Here is a 21,817-nt window from a genome sequence, read left to right on the forward strand (position 1 = left end):
TCAGTAGGGATGGGAGAGGTTCTGGAGGATTGGAGGGTTGCGAATGTTGTTCCTTTATTCAAGAAAGGAGTAGAGATAGTCCAATAAATTCTAGACTAGTGAGTCTTACTTCAGTGGTTGGTAAGTTGATGGAGAAGATCCTGAGAGGCAGGATTTATGAACATTTGGAGAGGCATAATATGATTAGGAAAAGTCAGCGTGGCTCTGTCAAGGGCAGGTCGCGCCTTACGAGCCCGATTGGATTTTTTGAGGATGTGACTAAACACATTGATGAAGGATGAGCAGTAGATGTAGTGTATATGGATTTCGGCAAGGCATTTGATAAGGTACCCCATGCAAGGCTTATTGAGAAAGTAAAGAGACATGGGATCTAAGGGGCCATTGCTTTTGGATCCAGAACTGGCTTGCCCACAGAAGGCAAACAGTGGTTGTCAACGGGTCATATTCTGCATGGAGGTTGGTTACCAGTGGGGTACCTCAGGGATCTGTTCTGCAACCCTTACTCTTCATGATTTTTATAAATGACCTGGATGAGGAAGTGGAGGGATGGGTTAGTAAGTTTGCTGATGACCTAAAGGTTGGAGGTATTGTGGATAGTGTGGAGGGCTGTCAGAGGTTACAGTGGGACATTGATAGGATGCAAAACTGGGCTGAGAAGTAGCAGATGGAGTTCAACCCAGATAAGTGTGAGGTGGTTCATTTTGGTAGGTCAAATATGATGGCAGAATATAGTATTAATGGTAAGACTCTTGGCAACGTGGAGGATCAGAGGGATCTTGGGGTCCGAGTCCATAGGCCACTCAAAGCTGCTCTGTAGGTTGACTCTGGTTAAGAAGGCATATGGTGTATTGGCCTTCATCAATCGTAGAATTGAATTTAGGAGCTAAGAGGTAATGTTGCAGCTATATAGGAGCCTGCTCAGACCGGACTTGGAGTACTGTGCTCAGTTCTTGTTGCCTCACAACAGGAAGGATGTGGAAGCTATGGAGAGGGTGTAGAAGAGATTTACCAGGATGTTGCCTGGTTTGGAGAACAAGTCATATGAAGCAAGGTTAGCATAGCTGGGACTTTTCTCTTTGGAGCATAGAAGAATGAGAGAGGACTTGATGGAGGTCTACAAGATTATGATAGGCATAGATAGGGTGGATAGTCAGTACCTGTTTCCCAGGGCACCAATAGCAAACACCAGAGGGCATATGTACAAAATTAAGGGAGCAAAGTTTAGGAGAGACATCAGGGGTAAGTTTTTTACACAGAGGGTTGTGAGTGCCTGGAATGACTTGCCAGGGATTGTGTTGGAGGCTAAAACATTAGGGGTATTTAAGAGCCTCTTGGACAGGCACATGGATGAAAGAAAAATGGAGGGTTATGGGGTAGTGTGGGTTTAGTACTTTTTTAGAGGATTATATGGGTCGACACAACATGGAGGGCTGAAGGGCCTGTACTGTACTGTAATGTTCTATGGTTCTATGGTCCTTATGAGAATAGGTTGAGTGAATTCGGCCTTTAGTCCTCAGAGCGATGGAGGATGAGAGATGACCTGATAGAGGTGTATAAGATGATGTGAGGCATTAATTGTGTGGAAAGTCAGAGGCTTTTTCCCAGGGCTCAAATGGTTGCCACAAGAGGACACAGGTTTAAGGTGCTGGGGATTAGGTACAGAGGAGATGTCAGGGGTAAGTTTTTTACTCAGAGAGTGGTGAGTGCATGGACTGGGCTGCCAGCAATGGTGATGGAGTGGGATATGATGGGGTCTTTTAAGAGACTTTTAGATAGGTACATGGAGATTAGTAAAATAAAGGTCTATAGTTAAGCATAGTAATTTCTAAGGTAGGGACATGTTCGGCACAACTTTGTGGACCGCAGGTCTTGTACTGTGCTGTAGGTTTTGTATGTTTCTATGTTTTTAAGTATATTTAGAGTATATTTACATTCAGCCATTTAAATTTCATGTTCAAATGGAACACAGTACAGAAACACCCCTCCTCACCCAATGGGTTTGCATCACTCATTAACTATCCATGTGCAGCGATCCTACAGTAATCCCTTTTTTCATTCTTACCACATTGACGTCGACTTTCAACATTACGCAGTGTCATTTACAAAGGGGATTAGAAGCCCCAAACTCCAATAAATGAGAAACCAAATACAGTGTAGTAACAAAAGTGTAGAGGTACGGACATGTAAAGTTACAGGAGTAATAGTGGAACTAACAAGGCAGAAATAGAGTACATTCTCAATATATTTTGATCTTTGGTTCAATCATACTTAGGGTTGTAGCGGTGTGCTACACGCAGCGCTGAACTAACGACACTAAGAGGTTTATTCAAATTTCGCGGCCTTGCTTTAAAGCCTTCCTTTTCCTGCCATCCCCGGGTGGGAATGCGTATTCACAGTCCCATCCCGCACGCGGGCTTTTCCCCTTGCTGGTGACACAGGCTTGGCGCTCTCTTTGGGACCGGCCTCAATGCCGGCACGCGCCACTTTGTGAGCCGGTTCGGGTGTGCTGGGAAGAGGGTCGCCACATAACCCCCCACCCCCAAGAACCGGCAATACACCCCCCAATGTCCTCATTCTGGGTCGGATTCTGTTTGGGAGGTCTGCCTCTGCGCCGTGGTGCCTGAATCTCGACTGGCTGCGCCAAGTCCACATGGGCCGGTTTGAGTCCACATGGGCCAGTGTGAAAACCTCCTCTTTCCCCCCAATGTCCAGCATGAATGTGGACCCGTTGTTTCTGATCACCGTAACGGCCCCTCGTAGGGCTGCTGTAGCAGTGCCCGATGTCCGCCCTGTCGTACAAAAACGAACTTACAGTTTTGCAGGTTTTTGGGTACACAGTTTGGGCTACAGTGGCGGGCTTCTGCGCCCCACTGCTGGTGGTAGAAGCACCATTGTTCATTGGTCTCCTCACCCCTGCCTCTGGGGTTAGCGGGCTCTGCGGCCGGGCCTGGTCTGGTTTGCTGCTGGGAGCGTGGCCTGGTGATCTGTGCGAATGATGCCCCACTCTCCTTCTTGGCTTTCCACAGCATGTCCGCCCGGGCCGCCACCTTCCGGGGGGGGGGTGGTCGCTGAAATCCGCGTCGGACAGCAGCAAGCGTATGTCCTCGGACAGCTGCTCCAGGAACGCCTGCTCAAACATGAGGCAGGGCTTGTGACCTCCGGCCAGGGACAGCATCTCGTTCATCAAAGCTGATGGTGGCCTGTCCCCCAAACCATCCAGGTGCAGTAAGCGGGCAGCTCGCTCGCGCCGTGAGAGTCCGAAAGTCCTTATGAGCAAGGCTTTGAATTCGGTGTATTTGTATGAACTCCTCAACCTGGGCGGCTGACTCCTTGTCAAGGGAGCTCACCACGTAGTAGTAACGTGTGGCATCGAGGTTATTTGCCGAGTGTGGAATTGGGCTTCTGCTTGCTGGAACCGTAGGTGAGGTCGCAGCGTCCAGAAGCTTGGCAGTTTTAATGAAGCTGCATGAACAGATGTGGCGTCGTTCATCTCCAGTCCAAATATCGTTTGGGCTGTCGGGGTCACCAATTGTAGTGGTGTGCTACACACAGCGCCAAAATAATGACACATAGTTGGTGAGCTGCAGTTGTAAAGAGGTTTATTCAAACTTCGCGGCCTTGCTTTAAAGCCTTCCTTTTCTCGCCCTCCCCGGGCAGGAATGCTGTAGGGGGCGGGGCGCGTACTCACAGTCCTGTCCTGTGCGCGGGCTTTTTCCCCTTGCTGGTGAAGCAGGCTTGGCGCCCTCTTTGGGATCAGCCTCAATGCCAGCGCGCGCCACTTTGTGAGCTGGTTCGAGTGCGCTGGGAAGTGGGTCGCCACAGGGTATTGTTTACACTCCAGTCTATCTTTTGACAAAAGGAGCAATGAATCATTGAAGGATAAATATAAAATATATTGTAAAGATATTACCAAGAAGAATTGAAAATATTTTGATAGAGTAAAAACAAATAAAAGACAAGAATTATGAAGGGCTTTAATGGGATGTAGATGAAGAAACCAAGTAACCCCCTTATCCAGACTTGCTAAAAAGTGCAAATAGTTTCTGTGACTCATTTCTTGTATAACTTAATATCAAATAATGTAAAATTTGAGGAATGTGTACTTGCTGGAGTTCACAATGATTGAACGTTATCCCAAGAAAAGGGAAGTCTGTTGATAGATGAGAGGGAGAAAGGATACACAGAGAGAGAGCATCAAAAGTTTGTTAGGCTGTAAAAGCAGCATTGATAAGTTATTGAATAGTCATTGGGAGCTACAATACAGAAACAGTTCCTTCAGCCCATCTAATCCATGCTGAAATATTTAAACTCCCTCGTCTCAGTGACCTGCACCTGGACCATACCTCTTCCATCCACGTACCTATCCAAACTTCTCTTAAACGTTGAAATCAAAATCACATCCACCTCGTGCGCTGGCAGCCTGCTCCATACTTTCACCACCCTCCAGGTGAAAAAGCTTCTACTCAAACACTTCGCCTTTCACCTTTAACCAATAAACTCTAGTTCTATTCTCACCCAACCTCAGTGGAAAAAGCCTACTTGCACTTACCCTGTCTATATCCCTCATAATATCATATACCTCTATCAAATCTCTTCTCAATCTTCTACATTTTGGGAATAGAATTTTAACCTATTCGACCTCAGTCCTCCAGTCTTGGCAACTTTCTTGTAAATATTCTTTGTACTCTTTCAATCTTATTTACATCTTTCCTGTAGGTAGGTGACCAAAACTGCACACAATTTTTCAGGAGTCAAGTAACTGGTTCTGGCCAAGACGGTGCCTGTGACATCTTCTGGATAGACCATGAAACCATATATTTCACTTCTTTTATATCTTTTACATTCGTTTTTCATCTTAAATGAGATTCTAAAAATGTTGGAGCCTGTGATTTGCAGTCTGGAGATTGTTGGGGTGTGCTAGCATTCTGCAGTTTCTGAGAGGATTCCAGGAGGCAGAGGCAGCATACACAAAGCTTGTGGCGAGAAGGCAAATGTGGGACAGGGCATGAGCCGATGTTCAATTCCATTTCACCAATCAAAGCTTCCATTGTTTGCTGATTGAGGTGATGAGGGTGATTGAAACATTGAAGTGAATGCAGAGGGTGAGCGCCAGCTGCCTGCTCTACAGCTGGAGAGGGGAGGCTGTGCCTTTTGATTGCTGATGGGATCACTTTGCTGCTGTAGGGGGTTATAGATATGGACTTGAACTATTCAGACTTTTTCTCATTCTTGTAGTTTTTTATATTTTGTGTTTCTTGCTCGATCTATTTTTGTGTGTGGGGGAGGGGGGTTTGTGGGGTGATATGCCTGTTCCATTTTTGTTTTCTGTGCGGGGTGGAGGAACTTGATGATTGATGATCTTGTTGCCGTTTTTTTGTTGGCTTTGTGACTATTTGGAGGAGAATATAAGAGTTGTATTCTTTGATAATAATTGAACCTTTTGAGTACTCCAAATTAGGCTTCACCAACATCTTACACTACTTCAATATATCATCCCAAATGCATTGTGGCAAAAGCTTTCTTTACGACCCTATCTACTTGTGAGGCTACTTACAAGGAATTATGGACCTGTATTCCCAGATCCCTTTGTTCTACCACATTCCTTATTACTCTACCCCTCATTATGTAAAACCAACCCTTGCTTGTCCTCCAAAATTGCAACACCTCACACTTGACTGCATTAAATACCATCTGCCATTTTTCAGCCCAGTTTTAAAGCTGGTCCAGATCCAGCTGAAAGCAGTGATAGTTGTTCTTGCTGTCTAATACACCCCTAATCTTGGTGTCATTTGTAAATTGCTGATCCAGTGAACCACATTATCATCCAGATCGTACAAACAACAACAGATCTAGCAGCGATCCTTGTAGCAGTCTCCAGCAAGTACACATTCCTCAAATATTACATTATTTGATATTAAGTTATATAATAAATGAGTCACAGAAACTATTTGCACTTTTTAGCAAGTCTGGATAAGGGAGTTACTTGGTTTCTTCATCTCCATCCCATTAAAGCCCTTCATACTTCTTGTCTTTTTACTTGTGACCTGCAGTCAGAAAGACTACCACCTACCACCACTTTCTGACTTCTCCCAGAAAGCCAATGTCTAATTCTATTTACTACTTTATCTTGAATGCCAAGCGACTGAACTTCTTAACACAAAGTACACTGCAGATGCTGTGGTCAAATCAACATGTACAAATAGGCTGCAGGAACTCAGCAGGTCAGGCAGCATCCGTGGAAACGAGTAGTCAATGTTTTGGGCCAAGACCCTTCATCATGACTGAAGAAGGAGGGGGCAGGGGCCCTATAAAGAAGGAGGGGGGGAGGGTGGAAAGGAGAAGGCTGGTAGGTGCCATGTGAAAAACCAATCAGAGGAAAGATCAAAGGGAGGGGGTCTTTATGAAGCCACTCCGTTAAAAATCAGGGGAGCGTTGGTTTCCCTGTTGTTAGTTTGAAGTCCTTCTCGGTATTATCAGCCTCTCGCTCCCCAGGCAAAGGAGTTAGGAGCACACGTGGCGTTGAGTGGCTTCTAGCTCTCACGGGAGCGTTGAGCGAGCAAGTTCTTCTGGTGCATCGCTAGGGTACTGCCTCCTGCTGTCCGCTTTTATCTTTAATTGCAGAGTTGTAGATGTCCATCAAAGTAGGGGGATGCAATCTCCACTCCCACATTGCCCGAGGGTGTCCATGTCCATGGTAGTTGTCACGTAGTAGGGACACACAGGTGCCTCTAAGAACAATGGCTAGAACCGTTGCATTGTCTCTCACTTCCGAGACCCGAATTAATAGCGATCTTGCGATGCTCTGAAAGGAGGGGGCTGCTCCCGCTCCTTCGGCCCCTCAGAGCTGTGGTACATTCATAACACATCTCCTTCTCTGTAACCTTGTTGCTGCTTTGCATTACTTCTATAGACTCTGTCCGTCTTCCGAGTTTTGAAAAAAAATCCATTTAAGATTTTCCCTCATTTCTTTGGCTCCACGCATAGATTACCTTTCTGATCTTCCAGAGCACCAATTTTCTCCCTTGCTAATCTTTTGCTCTTAACACATCTGTAGAAACCCTTAGGATTTCCCTTCACCTTGTCTGCTAGAGCAACCTCATGCCTTCTTTTAGCCTTTCCGATTTATTTCTGATTTTCTTACACTCAACTACCTCATTTATTCCTACCTGCCTCTGTCTGCTATGCACCTCCTTTTTTTTCTTAACCAGGACCTCAATATCTCTCAAAACCCTACGTTCCCTAAAACTGTTATCCTTGCCTTTTATCCTGACAGGAAGATATAAGCTTTGCACTCCCAAAATTTCACTTTTGAAGGCCTCCCAGTTACCAAGTACACCTTTGCCAGAAAACAGCCTGTCCCAATCTACCCTTATCAGATAATTTCTGATACCATCAAAATTAGCTTTTCTCCAATTTAGAATCTAATCTGGAGGACCAGACCTATCCTTTTCCATAATTAACCTTGAATGGCATTATGATCACTAGATACAAAGTATTCCTCTACAGAGTTCTGTCACCTGCGCTGTCTCATTCCCTGATAGGAGATCAAGTATCACACACTCTTGGGTCTTCTGTGTACTGATTAAGGAAACTTTCCTGAACACATTTGACAAATTCTATCCCAGCTAGTCCTTTTACAGCATAGGAGCCCCAGTCAATATGTGGAAAGTTAAAATCACCTAGTATAACAACCTTATGTTTCTTGCAACTATCTACTATCTCTTGACAAATTGTTCCAATAAATCACCAGGTCTGTTGAGTGACTTATAATACAGCCCCATTAACATTTCATGACTCCTCAGTTCCACCCATAAAGCCTCGCCAGGTGAGTTCTCTAGTCTGTCCTGACTGAGCACTGCTGTCACATTTTCCCTGACTAATAATACCACCCCTCCCCCTTTAATGCCTCCCATTCTATCACATCTAAAACACCAGAACCCCAGAATACTGAGCTGCTAGTCCTGCCCCTCCTGCAACCAAGTCTCACTAATGGCACAAAATTCTATGTGTTGATCCATGCCCTGATCTCATCTGCCTTTCCTATAATAGTTCTTGCGTTAAAATATACACAGTTCAGAATGCAAGTTGCACCACGCTTAACCTTTTGCTTCCTGACTTTGTCAGGAATTGTTTGGAAGAATTAGCTAATAACTCAAATATCTATCACCACAGATAAACCATGTAGAATTTATTTGAAAAGATACTTGCTATTTATGTGGATTTCAGCAGACATTTCGATAAGTCTCTCATTAGAGACGATTGCTATAGTGAAATCTTACCAATATCACTTTATGAACATTGCTATGGAAATGATTTGAGATTTTATTAAATAACTTACCACAAGTATCTGTGCTGGGTCAAAAGCTGACACAATTAAATACTATAGTATTTGTCATATGGATGGTAAGTTGGGAAGCCACGAATACTTTTTTGTAAGTGCATCCACGATGGGGAGATCGTCAAAGCACTAACTACAAAATGATAATGCTGGATTAAATGAATAGGCAGAACTATGGCAAATTAATTTCAGTGTAGACAAATGTGAGGTTATTCCCTTTAGAATTAAAAAGGGTAGAACAGAGAAACACACAAAAAATGCTGGAGGAACTCAGCAGGTCCAGCAGCATCCATGAAAATGAACAAGCAGTTGATATGTTGTGCCAAGACGTTTTCTCAGGCCTGGAAAGGAAGGAGGAAGACACTAGAATAAAATAGGTGGGGGGAGGGGAAGGGTGGATAGCTAGATAGGGGGAAAAGAAGGGAGGAAAAGTAAAGTGCTGCAGAGGAAGTAATCTGATAGGAGAGGAGAATGGACCATAGGCGAAAGGGGAGGAGGAGACCCGGGGGCAGGTGATAGGCAGGAGAGAAGAGGTAAGAGACCAGAGTGGGAATGGAAGAAGAAGGGAAGGGAGTGATTTTTTTTAACTGGAAGGAGATATTGATATTCATACCATCAGGTTAGAAGCTACTCAGACAGAATATAAGGTGTTGCTCCTCCACCTTGAGAATAACCTCGTGGTACAAGAGGAGGCCATTGACCAACATGTCAGAAAGGGAATGGGAATTAAAATGTTTGGCCACCAGGAAGTCTTGCATTTGGTGGATGGAGCAGAGGTGCACAACAAAGTGGTCCCCCAATTTATGACGGTTCTCTCCAATGTAGAGTAGGCCGCATCAGGGGCACTGGACTCAGTAGACAACCCCAACAGATTTGCAGGGGAAGTGTTGCTCTTCTGGAAGGACTGGGGCCCTGAATGGAGGTGAGGGTAGGGATGGTGAATGGACAGGTATAACACTTTTTCTGCTGGCAGGAATAATTACCGGGAGGGAGATTAGTGAGGTGGGATGAACGGACAGAGAATCATGGAGAAAGTGATCCCTGTGGAAAGTGGAGAGATGGGGGAGGAAAAAATCTGTTTGGTGGTAGGATCCCGTTGAAGATGGCAGAAGTTGCGGAGAATGATGTGCTGGATACAGAGGCTCATGGGTTGATAGATAAAGTTTGTTTACCACAAATATATGATGGTAAACAACTGTAGTGAACAAATGAATATTCACAAAATGCCATCAAATAAAATAAATTTATACTAAATGCTGGAGGAACTTGGCAAGTCAGGCAGCATCTTTTTTGGGGGAATAAATTCCAATCTTTATTCCCCTCCATAGATGTTGTCTGACTTGTTTCTCCAGCTGTTCCTCCAGCATTTAATGTACATTAATATAAATGACTGTATAATCATTAAAGGGTTCAAACTGCAAATCAATGAATATTGAGACCATCTTGCTAATGAACCAACTGTTGATTTTTATAGGCCGACTCAATTGGTGGTCAGTTGTTTGTTCAAGCTGCAAGCGACTTTTGCCACTGGCAACAACAGGAGATGGGAACTGCCTCTTACATGCAGCTTCTCTAGGTAATACATGAGTGCTGTACATTCTATATATTTTATTGCAAATTTCTGAAAAGTTTGACTTAAAAAGCACTCACTTGTGTTATAGGCATGTGGGGTTTCCATGATAGAGACCTGATACTTCGAAAAGCTCTTTATGCCATGATGAAAAATGGCCCAGAAAGAGAAGCACTAAAGAGGAGATGGAGGTGGCAGCAAACCCAGCAAAATAAGGAGGTAAGTGCATATAGTTTTATTGACTCCTCACTTTGTAATATTAACTGAAAATTGGACTGCAGGATAAAGGTAGCTTAAGGCAAATTAAGGCATTCTGCTTTTCTCACCAAACTTAAATATATCAGAAGTGGATTTATGCTTTATCTTTTACATGGAGTTAACTTTCCACTGAGATTGTCATGAATCTGCTGGCAGATGTGGTCCAAGACAATGTAAATTTTCCAATACTTGGGTCAGGTTAAGAGTAGAGAACACTCCCTTCAATTATGTAAAGCCTGGTTCGGCTGCATTTGTGATATTGTATACAGATCTGCTTTCCATTGCTTTCGTACCAAAGATGGTGTTATGTTGTTATAAAGGGAGTTCACCAGGCAGATGTTCAGAATGGCAGGTTTACTAACAAGGAGACATTAAGCATACTGAGGCTGTGATCTGAAAAATTATTTCATTCAAATGTGGACAGTTCTTGAGGGCCTTGAAAGAGAGCATGAAAGGCTGAAATTTTCCATGGCTGGGTGGCCCCAACTAAAGAAATAACATAATTCAGATTGCTGTGAATCTCCAGAGATTTCTACCCAAGAGGGTTCAGTCCTTGAGAATATTCAGGACAGAGGTCAACAGATTTTTAAATGTTATATATTTAGCTCTGTAGGAGCTGGATACATTTTATATCATGAACATGGATAGATCGTTTCCAATTAATCCTCCTCTTGGTATTTCATTGTCAACAGACCACAATCTATTTATAAATGTTTTTGGTTGTTTGTCTCCCTTACACAGTATATGCTATGATTTTAAAGGGATAATTTTTATTATGCCCACAGACTTCGAGACAGGGCATCATTCCGAATTATGTCTGGACAGCCATATTCAATTTCTTGGCAGCAATGACCCATCTAAAGATAAGATCCTTGACACCTCTTCCCCAATCATTTGTGCTTAGAAACCAATAGCTGGATTGCAGGGTTTTGATGAGTTGGAGCAGAAGTGCTGCATGGTGATTTCCCTTAAAAGTGGGCGAATATACACTTCATAAAACGTATAGGCAATCTACAGTACCGCATGAGGACAGGCCCTTTGGACCACTGTGATGTACTGAACTAATACAATTAGTAATCAAATGTCCACCTAAACTTGGTGTACTTAGAGACACATGGAGAAATAGGGCAAAGTCAGCATGTTTCCTTAAGAAATAACAAGCAGGATAGACAAAGGAGAATCGGTGGATGATGTGTACTTCGATTTTCAGAAGGCCTTTGACAAGGTGCCACTCATGAGGCTGCTTAACAAACTACCAGTCCATGGTATTAGAGGAAAGATTCTAGCATAGATAAAGTAGTTGCTGATTGGCAGGAGGCAAAAAATAGGAATAAAGAAAGCCTTTTCTGGTTGGCTGCCAGTGACCAATAGTGTTGCACAGGGGTCTGTGTTGGGACTGATTCTTTTTACATTATATGTCAATGATTTGGATGAAGGAATCGATGGCTTTGTGACCAAGTTTGCAGATGATATGAAGGTAGGTGAGGGACAGATAGTGTTAAGGAGGTAGAGAGGCTACAGAAGGACTTAAACAGATTAGGAGAAGGGCGAAGAAGTGGCAGATGGAATGCAGTGTCGGGAAGTGTATGGTTATCCATTTTGGTGGAAGAAATAACAGTGTAGACAATTTTGTAAATAGAGAGAACATTCAAAAATCTGAGGTGCAAAGGGAGTCATTGTGCAGGATTCCCTAAACATTAATTTGTAGGTTGAGTCGATGGTGAGGAAGGCAAATGCAATTTTAGCATTCATTTCAAGAGGATTAGAATATAAAAGCAACTTCGTAATGTTAAGGCTTTATAAAGCATTGGGGAGGCCTCATTTGGAGTACTTTGATTGGTTTTGGGCTCTTGTATAAGAAAGGATGTGTTGGCATTGGAAAGATTTCAAAGGAGGTCCTTGAAAATGAATCTGAGATTGAAAGGCTTCTACAAGGAGCCTTTGATGGCTGTGGGCCTGTACTCAGAAGAATAGAGGGGGATCTCATTGTAACTTACTGAATATTGAAAGGCCATGATAGGGTAGATTTGGAGAGGATGTTTCCTATCATGGTGGAGTCTGTAAGACCAGAGGGCTTAATCAGAATTAAGCGATGTCCATTTAGAACAGAAATGAGGAAAATTTTCTTTAGCCAGAATGTAGTGAGATCTGTGGAATTCTATGTCACTAATGGCTGTACAGGCCCAAGTCATTTTGGGTATATTTAAGGCGAAGGTTGATAGATTCTTGTTTAATCAGGGCATCAAAGATACAGGGAGAAGGCAGTAGAATGGGTTTGAGAAGGATAATAAATCAATCATGATGGAATGGCGGTGCAGACTCAATGGGCCAGATGGCCTAATTCTGTTCATAGGTCTTGTGGTCTTATAATGGACTTAAATTATTGTTTTCCTAACAATTTGAGATTTGAATTCCGTAAACATGTTTAAAGTATAGCATCAAATTTAAATTGTGCCTATTTTTCACTGGACAAACTAGTCTGGCTTGGTTTACACTGAAGAGGAGTGGGAGCGGGAGTGGAATGAGCTACTTAAGCTTGCTTCCAGTGAGCCTCGAATACACTGCAGTAAGAATACAGGCACCTGTGGTGGGTAAGTGGACTGTTTAGATGACTGAACTGTTCATACAAATAAAAGCATGTCTAGTTGCAATAAGTTCCAAATACAAGTGTTTTGCTTGATTGCTGATACTTTATAAAGAAATATTCACTTTAAATGCATGGAACTAAAAGACCTCTATTGTGTTAAATCATTTTATTTGGTAAATCTTGTAATTTAATGTACAATAGGTAGTCAACTGATAATTAATGGTACACCGATTGCTTCTGTAAAGAGCAAGCTGTTCTTCCCATTGTCTTTGCCAATGCTTGAACCCAAATCAGCATTGATTTCACCAGTTGAAGGAGGATGCTCTGTACGACTCACCTGCTGCAGGATAAATTGAAGTTTTAAAAATGAGCCATATAAATGTTTTCTTTTCTCTGTAGAGTTAAAGTTCTGCAGAATTCTTAGTTTCTTCTGCTTTCTTCTGAAAGACAAGAATATTTTCATGCTGTTCAAACAGGCAGTACTGCCTACACTCAGTGGCCACTTTATTCGGCACCTCCTTTACCTAACAAAGTGGCCACTGAATGTATGTTCATGGTCTTCTACTGCTGTAGCCCATCCACTTGAGGGTTTGACGTGTGTCCAGAGATGCTCTTCTGCACATATCTGTTGTAACATGTGGTTATCTGAGTTACTGTCATCTTCATGTCAGCTTGAACCAGTCTGGCCATTCTCTGACCTCTCAATAACAAGATGTTTTTGCTCACAGAACTTCAGCTCACAGGATTTTTTTTAATTTCTCGCACCATTCTCTGTAAACTCTAGATAGGCTCTAGATATGTGTGGCACCTTGTCAAAGGCCTTCTAGGATTGTTGTGCGTGAAAGCTCCAGGAGATCAGCTGTTTCTGAGATACTCAAATCATCCCATCTGGCACCAACAGTCATTCCACAGTCAAAGTTAGATCACGTTTCTTTGCCATTCTGGTTTGCTCTCAACTGCTGAACCTCTTGACTTTTATATACTTACAGTTGGCCCTCCTTATCCACGGGGTATTGGTTTCGGGACCCCCCCCATGGATACCAAAAAACATGGATGCTCAAGTCCTTTATTTAATCTGTCTCAGTGTGGTGGACTTTAGGACCCGGCACAGCTCTGAATCCACAGTGTTTCTGTTTATGAAAATAATCACGATTGAAAATAGGTGAAAGTAATAAAGTGATCGGAAAGAGGTGAAATACCATCGGTCATTAGAAAAGCGTTTGGCTACAGTCAGTCAACGATCGGAACAATATTAATGGAGCACGTGAAAGCTACAATTATTACTAAGCAACACAGTGGTTTAATTATTGAAATACATTTGTTTCTTAAGTATTTTATGTTTATAGAAAGGTAAAATATATACTATATACTAAGACAAACATTTGACTAACTGACACTAAATAATACCGGATGTACCTGTTCCAACTCAAATCTGACTTAAAGATGAACTCAGGAACGGAATTCGTTCATAACCCAGGGACTGCCTGTACTTTTAAATCATCTTTAGATTACTTATAATACCTAATACAATGTAAATGCTATATAAATAGTTGTTATACTGTATTGTTTAGGGAATAATGACAAGAAAAAATAGTCTGTACATGCTCAAACAATGAGTGCTGGAGAGAGAACTTCTGGGTTTTCCTGATCCACGGTTGGTTGAATCCGTGCATGCAGAACCCACGGATAAGGAGGGCTGACTAAGTATTTTATATATTGAGTTGCTGCCCATATGATTGGCTGATTATATATTTGCATTAATGTGCAAGTGTACCAAATAAACTAGCTACTCTTTGTTTAAGCTATAGTTACTTTCAGATAGAATTAAGCATAGATATTTGCCCATGAAACCTCAGAGTCATAGAGCAGTATAGCATGGATCCAGACCCCTTGCCCCAATCAGTCCAGTTCACCCAAAGTTATTTGTGTTCAACCCATATCCCTCTATGCTCCACCCCTTCGTGTACCAGCCAAAGTGCTGCTTGAGTAGTAGTATTTTACCTGCCTCAACTACTACTACTACATGCCTCTGGTGAAGAGTAAACCTGCAACCTTGAGGTCAGTGAGGAAATGGTCGGGGGAGACTTATGAGGCACTCCAGGATTGTTTTGAGGGAACAGACTGACAGGCACTCTGTGAGCCACATGGAGAGGATATTAATGGGCTCACAGAGTGCATCACTGGTTACATCAGCTTCTGTGTGGACTGCACTGTTCCGGCAAGAACTGTCCTTTGTTATTCAAATAACAAGCCATGGGTAACAAAGGACATTAAGGACATCCTAAACGCTAAAAAGAGGGCATTTAGTGATGGAAATAGGGAGGAGCTGAGGACAATACAGAGGGACCTGAAAGCCAAGATCAGGGAGGCTAAGGACAGGTATAGGAGGAAGCTTGAGTGGAAACTCCATCAGAACAACATGAGAGAGGTCTGGAGTGGGATGAGGACCATCACTGGGCTCCAGCAAACCAGCAACAGAGGAGCTGAAGGCAGTGTGGACAGGGCCAACGAACTTAACCTGTTCTTCAATAGATTTGACACTGTGGCCCCTGCCCATCCTCCATATGATTCATCTGTTGTCGGCCCCCAACCAGCACATACTCCACTCTCCCCTCCTACCCCTCCTCACAGCCCCCCACTCTGCTCTTGTGACTACACCCCTCTCTCACCTGAAACCACCACGGTGGGCTTCACAGCTGAACAGGTGAGAAGATAGCTGAAATGTCTCCATCCAAGCAAGGCTGCAGGCCCGGATGGTGTCAGCCCCAGAGTGCTCAAAGCCTGTGCCCCCCAGCTATATGGAGTACTTCACCATGTCTTCAACCTGAGCCTGAGTCTCCAGAGGGTTCCTGTGATGTGGAAGACGTCCTGCCTCGTTCCTGTACCGAAGATGCTGCGCCCCAGTGGCTCCAATGACTACAGACCGGTGGCATTGACCTCCCACATCATGCAGACCCTGGAGAGACATGTTCTAGAGCAGCTCCAGCCTATGGTTAGGCCACACTTAGACACCCTCCAGTTCGCCTATGAGCCCCGACTAGGAGTTGAGGATGCTATCGTCTACCTGCTGAACCGTGTCTACGCCCACCTGGCGTAGCACTGTGAGGGTCATGTGTTTTGATTTCTCAAGTGCATTCAACACCATCTGCCCTGCTCTGCTGGGTGAGAAGCTGACAGTGATGCAGGTGGATGCTTCCCTGGTGTCATGGATTACCTGACTGGCAGACCACAGTATGTGCGCTTGCAACACTGTGTGTCAGACAGAGTGGTCAGCAGCACTGGGGCTCCACAGGGGACTGTCTTGTCTCCCTTTCTCTTCACCATCTACACATCAGACTTCAACTACAACACAGAGTCTTGCCATCTTCAGAAGTTTTCTGATGACTCTGCCATAGTTGGATGCATCAGCAAGGGAGATGAGGCTGAATACAGGGCTACAGTGGGGAACTTTGTCACATGGTGCGAGCAGAATCATCTGCAGCTTAATGTGAAAAAGACTAAGGAGCTGGTGGTGGACCTGAAGAGGACTAAGGAACCGCTGACCCCTGTTTCCATCCAAGGGGTCAGTGTGGACATAGTGGAGGATTACAAATACCTGGGGATACAAATGGACAATAAACTGGACTGGTCAAAGAACACTGAGGCTGTCTCCAAGAAGGGTCAGAGCCGTCTCTATTTCCTGAGGAGACTGAGGTCCTTTAACGTCTGCCAGACGATGCTGAGGATGTTCTAAAGAGCTGTGGTGGCCAGTGCTATAATGTTTGCTGTTGTGTGCTGGGGCAGTAGGCTGAGGCTAGCAGACACCAACAGAATCAACAAACTCATTCGTAAGGCCAGTGATGTTGTGGGGGTGGAACTGGACTCTCTGACGGTGGTGTCTGAAAAGAGGATGCTGTCCAAGTTGCATGCCATCTTGGACAATGTCTCCCATCCATAATGTACTTCCTAACAAGTACATCCATAATGTACTTGTTAGGCACAGGAGTTCATTCAGCCAGAGACTCATTCCACCGAGATGTAACACTGAGCATCATAGGAGGTCATCCCTGCCTATGGCCATCAAACTTTACAACTCCTCCCTCAGAGTGTCAGACACCCTGAGCCAATAGTCTGGTCCTGGACTTATTTCCACTTGGCATGATTAACTTATTATTATTTAATTATTTATGGTTTTATATTGCTATATTTCTTCACTATTCTTGGTTGGTGCGGCTGTAACAAAATCTAATTTCCCTCGGGAGCAATAAAGTATGTCTGTCTGTCTGTCTGTCTGCCTTATGGCATCTTATTCTTGTCTGCAATCTTTGCAGTTTACCACATCTTTTGTATTAGCAGGGTGACAAAAGCTGTACATGGTACTCCCAAGTGCAGCCTCACCAGCAGCTTATATAACTGAAACGTAATGTCCATACTCCTATACTTGGTGTGCCCTGGTCGAGAAACCTAGCCAGTGTATTAAATGTCTTAGTATATTCTGCACCTGTGCCTTCTGGTCCTCGACTCCCCCGCAATAGGAAACATCTTATTCATGTCCACTGTATCTCAGCCTTTCAATATTCAATAAGTTTCAGTAAATTTGAAACAAGTTGTTGAAGCTACCCCCTACTATTTAGCTCCATCAACAACTCTTGTTATGCAATTGCCAGGACCCTGGTCCCACTGTGTATTAGTTCCTAATGATTATTGACAGAGGAATTCATAGCTTTCATTCCCTTCCTTTCTGAAGTAGCGCTAAAAATCACTGCTTTTTGAATCACCATCCGTTAGCCAAATGAGTAACATAACTCAGGCACACACAGCTGATGCTATTTGAAAAAGTGGTTGCTGTAAGCACGGTGTAGTGTCTAACGGCCACACAAGTGTTTGTTACTGATGCTAACTAGCATACTAACTAACTAGGAAAATGTTCAGTAAAAGTCTCATGTCCCAATTAAGCAGCATATTGTCCCAAGTAAACAAAGAGAATCCCAGCTCTTTTCTCAATTAGTTTTTGTTCTTTAAGAGTTGTCTTAAATAGGTGGCTGCCCCAATTAACTGATGGCCCAATTAACCAGAATTTACAGTATCACAAAAATTGAATCAAGTTGCAATTAATGTATTCTGAGCTTTGCTGTGTAGAGTTCAGCAGACTTTGAGGAAATAACAGGCAAGATACACAAAGGAGAGTCAATAGATGTTGTTAACTTGGATTTTCAGAAGGTCTTTGATGAGTTGCTGCACGTGAGGCTGCTAAACAAGGTAGGACATGAAAGTTACTAGCATGGAGAAGATTGGCTGTGTGGCAGAAGGCAAATAGTGGGAATAAAGGGGACCTTTTGTGGTTGGCTATGAATAACTAGTAGGGGTCAACTTGAGACTGCTTTACATGTTAGATATTAATGATTTGGAATATGCAGATGATAGACGTAAGGACAGGCAGTGTTGAGGAAGCAAGGAGGCAGCAGAAGGACTTGGGTATATTAGGAGAATGGGAAGGAGATTCAGAAATCGAAGGTGCAAAAGGAGTTGGAAGCCCAAGTGGGGAGAGGTTCCCTAAAGGTTAGCTTGCAGGTTGAGTTAGTGGTGAGGAAGGGAAATGCAATTTAGTATACATTTCAAGAGGACTAGAATTTAAAAACAAGGATGTAATGCTGTGGCTTTATAAGGTATTGTTCAGACCACATTTGGAGTATTGTGAACAGTTTTTGGCCCAATATCAAAGGGCCAGCATTGGATTGGATCCAGAGGAAGTTCACAAGGGTAATCCCAGGAATGAAAGTGTTGATGTATGAGGAGTGTTTGATAGTTTTAGGCCAGTACTCACTGGATTGTAAAAGAATGAGAGGGAACTCATTGAAACCTATTGAATGAACCACAGGGCGTAGCTGGAGAAACCAAGTCAATGGCATTGAGTTTGGCTTTGAGACTCAGAAAGGAAGGGAGGAGAAAAAGGTGATCAGTGGTGATCAGGGATTCAATAATTAGGGGAATGATCACTGGGACCTCTTCTGGGGCAGGCGAGACCTGTACAAAAAAGGATGGGTTGCACTTGAATCTGAGGGGGACCAATATCCTGGTGGGGAGGATTTATACTAGAATTACAGGCGTGTGGGGACTAGAATGAAGAGGCTGAGGATGGGGAGGTTGGAGCACAAGTAGAGACAGCTTGTAGAGAGTTTGTGAGGAAGGATAGGCAGATGTTAGAGCAAAGGTGCACTCAGCCTGATGATTTGAGATGTGTCTTTTTTAAATGCAGGGAGTATCATAAACAAGGCGGATGAACTTATGTGAAACTGTGACATTGTGACCATTACAGAGACTTGGATGTCTCAGGAGCTAGAATGGCTGCTGAGTGTGCCGGGCTTTAGATATTTCAAAAAACACAGAGAGAGAGGCAAATGAGGTGGGGGGCATGACTTTGCTAATTAGGGATAGTGTCACGGCTGCACAAAAGGAGGAAGCCATGGAGGTATGGTCTACTGAGTCACTGTGGGTGGAAGTCAGAAACAGAAAAGGGTGTTTTATAGACACCCCCCCCCCCCCCCACAGTAGTAACAGAGACATCGAGGGCGGATAAAGAGGCAGATTGTGGAACAATACAATAATAACAGGATTTTTATGATGGGAGATTTAAACCTTCCTAATACTGTTTGGCATCTCCTTACGCAAGCGGTTTAGCTAGGATGGAGTTTGTCAGGTATGTTTAGGAAGGTTTCCTGACACAATATGTAGATAAGCCAACTAGAGGGAAGCTGTACTTGATCTGGTATTAGGAAATGAACCTGGTCGTGTGTCAGAACTCTTGTTGGGAGAGCATTTTGGAGGTAGTGACCATAACTCTATCTCCTTTATCAGAGCACTGGAGAGGGATAGGAGCAAATAATTTGGGAAAACACTTAATTGGGTTAGGGGGAAATATGATGCTATTAGGCAGAAACTTGGAAATAGATATTCTCAGGGAAATATACAGAAGAAATGTGGCAAATATTATTTGCATGGAGTTCTGCATAGGCATATTCCATTGAGTCAGGGAAAAGGATGACAGGGTTAAAGAACCATGGTGTACAAAGGATGTAGAAAGTCTGGTTAAGAAGAAAAAAGCTTATGAAAGGTTCAAGAAACTGAGTACTGTTGGAGCTCTAGAAAATTACAAGGTTAATAGGAAGGAACTTAAAAATGGAAATAGGAGAGCCAGAAGTGGTCATGAGAAGGCCTTGGTGAGCAGGATTAAAGAAAACCCCAAGGCATTCTACATGTATGTGAAGAGCAAGAAGATGAGCCATGTGCGAATAGGACCAATCAGGTGCAATAGTGGAAACATGCGAATGAAGTCGGAGGAGATAGCAGAGGTACTTAATGAATACTTTGTTTCAGTATTCACCAGAGAAAAAGACATTGACAGTTGTGGGAATGACTTACAGCAGACTGAAATGCTTAAGCATAGAGACATTAAGAAAGAGGATGTGCTGGAGTTTTGAAAAGCATTAAGTTAGATAAGTCACCTGAACCAGATGAGAAATATCCCAGGCTACTGTGGGAAGCAAGGGAGGAGATTGTGGAGCCTTTTGTGATGATTTTTCTGTCATCAATAGGGACGGGAGAATTATTGGAGGGTTGCAAAAGTTCAAGAAAGAGAGTAGAGATCACCCAGGAAATTATAGGCTAGTGAGTCTGACTTCAGTGGTTGGTAAATTGTTGGAGAAGATCTTGAGAGGCAAGATTTATGAGTATTTGGAGAGAGATAATCTGATCAGGGATAGTCAGCATGGCTTTGTCAAGGGCATGTCGTGCCTTACAAGCTGATTGAATTCTTTGAGGAGTAACAAAATACATTGATGAAGGTAGAGTAGTGGATATGGATTTCAAAAAGGCATTTGATAAGGTTCCCCTGGCAAGGCTCCTTCAGAAGGTAAGGAGCATGGGATCCAAGGAGATATTGCTTTGTGGATCCAGAACTGGCTTACACACTGAAGGCAAAGGCTGGTTGTAAATGGGTCATATTCAGCATGGAGGGATCTGCTCTAGGACCTCTCCTCTTTGAGATTTTTATAAATAACCTGGATGAAGGAGTAGAAGGGTGGGTTAGTAAGCAAAGGTTGGGGGAGTTGTAGATAGTCTGGAGCGTTGCCAGAGATTACAGTAGGACATTGATAGGATACAGAACTGGGCCGAGAAGTGGCAGATGGACTTCAACCCAGATAAGTGTGAAGTGGTTAATTTTGGTAGGTCAAATTTGAAGACAGAATAAAATATTAATGGTAAGACTCGGCAGTGTGTGGGATCAGAGAGATCTTGGGGTTCATGTTCATAGGGCACTCAGATGCTGTACAGGTTGACAGTATTGTTAAGAAGGCATATAGTGTGTTGGCATTCATCATCCATGGGATGAGTTCAAGAGCCATGTAGAGATAGAGGTGTGTAGATGATGTGGAGCACTTATTGTGTGGATATCCCAGAGATGAAATGGCTAACACAAGGAGGCATAGTTTTCAGGTGCTTGGAAATGGGTACTGAGGGGATATCAGGGTAAAGTTTTTCACACAGAGAGTAGTGGGTGCATGGAATGCATTGCCGGCGGTGGAGGTGGAAGCGGATACAAAAGGATCTTTTAAGAGCCTCTTAGATAGGTACATGGAGCTTAGTGAAATAGAGGGCTATGCATTAGGGAAATTCTAGACAGTTTTTAGAATAGTTTACATGGTCAGCACAACAGTCTGTAATGTGCTGTAGATTTCTATGTTCTAAAGCTAGATCAAGAGAACCCAATTAAATAAATACCACAAAAATGTTATATTTTCCACTTATTTATTGAGAAAAATGATCCAGTATTACATGTATTTGTTGGAAAAAGTATATGAATCTTGGCTTTCAATAACTGCTTTCAGTGACGCCACTTGTACATTAATAACCTCAACGAAACATTTCCAGTAACTGTTGATCAGTCCTGCACATCGGCTTGGAGAATTGTAGGCCATTCCTCCTTACAAATCTATTTTAACTCTGGGATGTCGGTGGGATTCCTTGCATGAACTGCTTGCTTCAGGTCCTTCCACAACATTTCTATAGGGTTATGGTCAGGACTATG

The 21,817-nt window shown here is 43.3% G+C and overlaps 1 protein-coding gene across 2 annotated transcripts in view; it reads left to right on the plus strand.

Annotated features, from left to right (window-relative positions):
- The window catches only part of otud7a (OTU deubiquitinase 7A), a 290,260-nt gene that overhangs the window by 192,345 nt on the left and 76,098 nt on the right, over positions 1-21,817 (plus strand). For both annotated transcript variants that reach the window (XM_059945829.1, XM_059945827.1), the window contains 3 exons: positions 9,813-9,914; positions 10,000-10,127; positions 12,645-12,757. In XM_059945829.1, the coding sequence (XP_059801812.1) occupies positions 9,813-9,914; positions 10,000-10,127; positions 12,645-12,757 (343 nt within the window). The remainder of the gene's footprint in view (positions 1-9,812; positions 9,915-9,999; positions 10,128-12,644; positions 12,758-21,817) is intronic.

This window comes from Hypanus sabinus, chromosome 21 (assembly GCF_030144855.1).
Source record: "Hypanus sabinus isolate sHypSab1 chromosome 21, sHypSab1.hap1, whole genome shotgun sequence".
NCBI classification, from domain to species: Eukaryota; Metazoa; Chordata; class Chondrichthyes; order Myliobatiformes; family Dasyatidae; genus Hypanus; species Hypanus sabinus.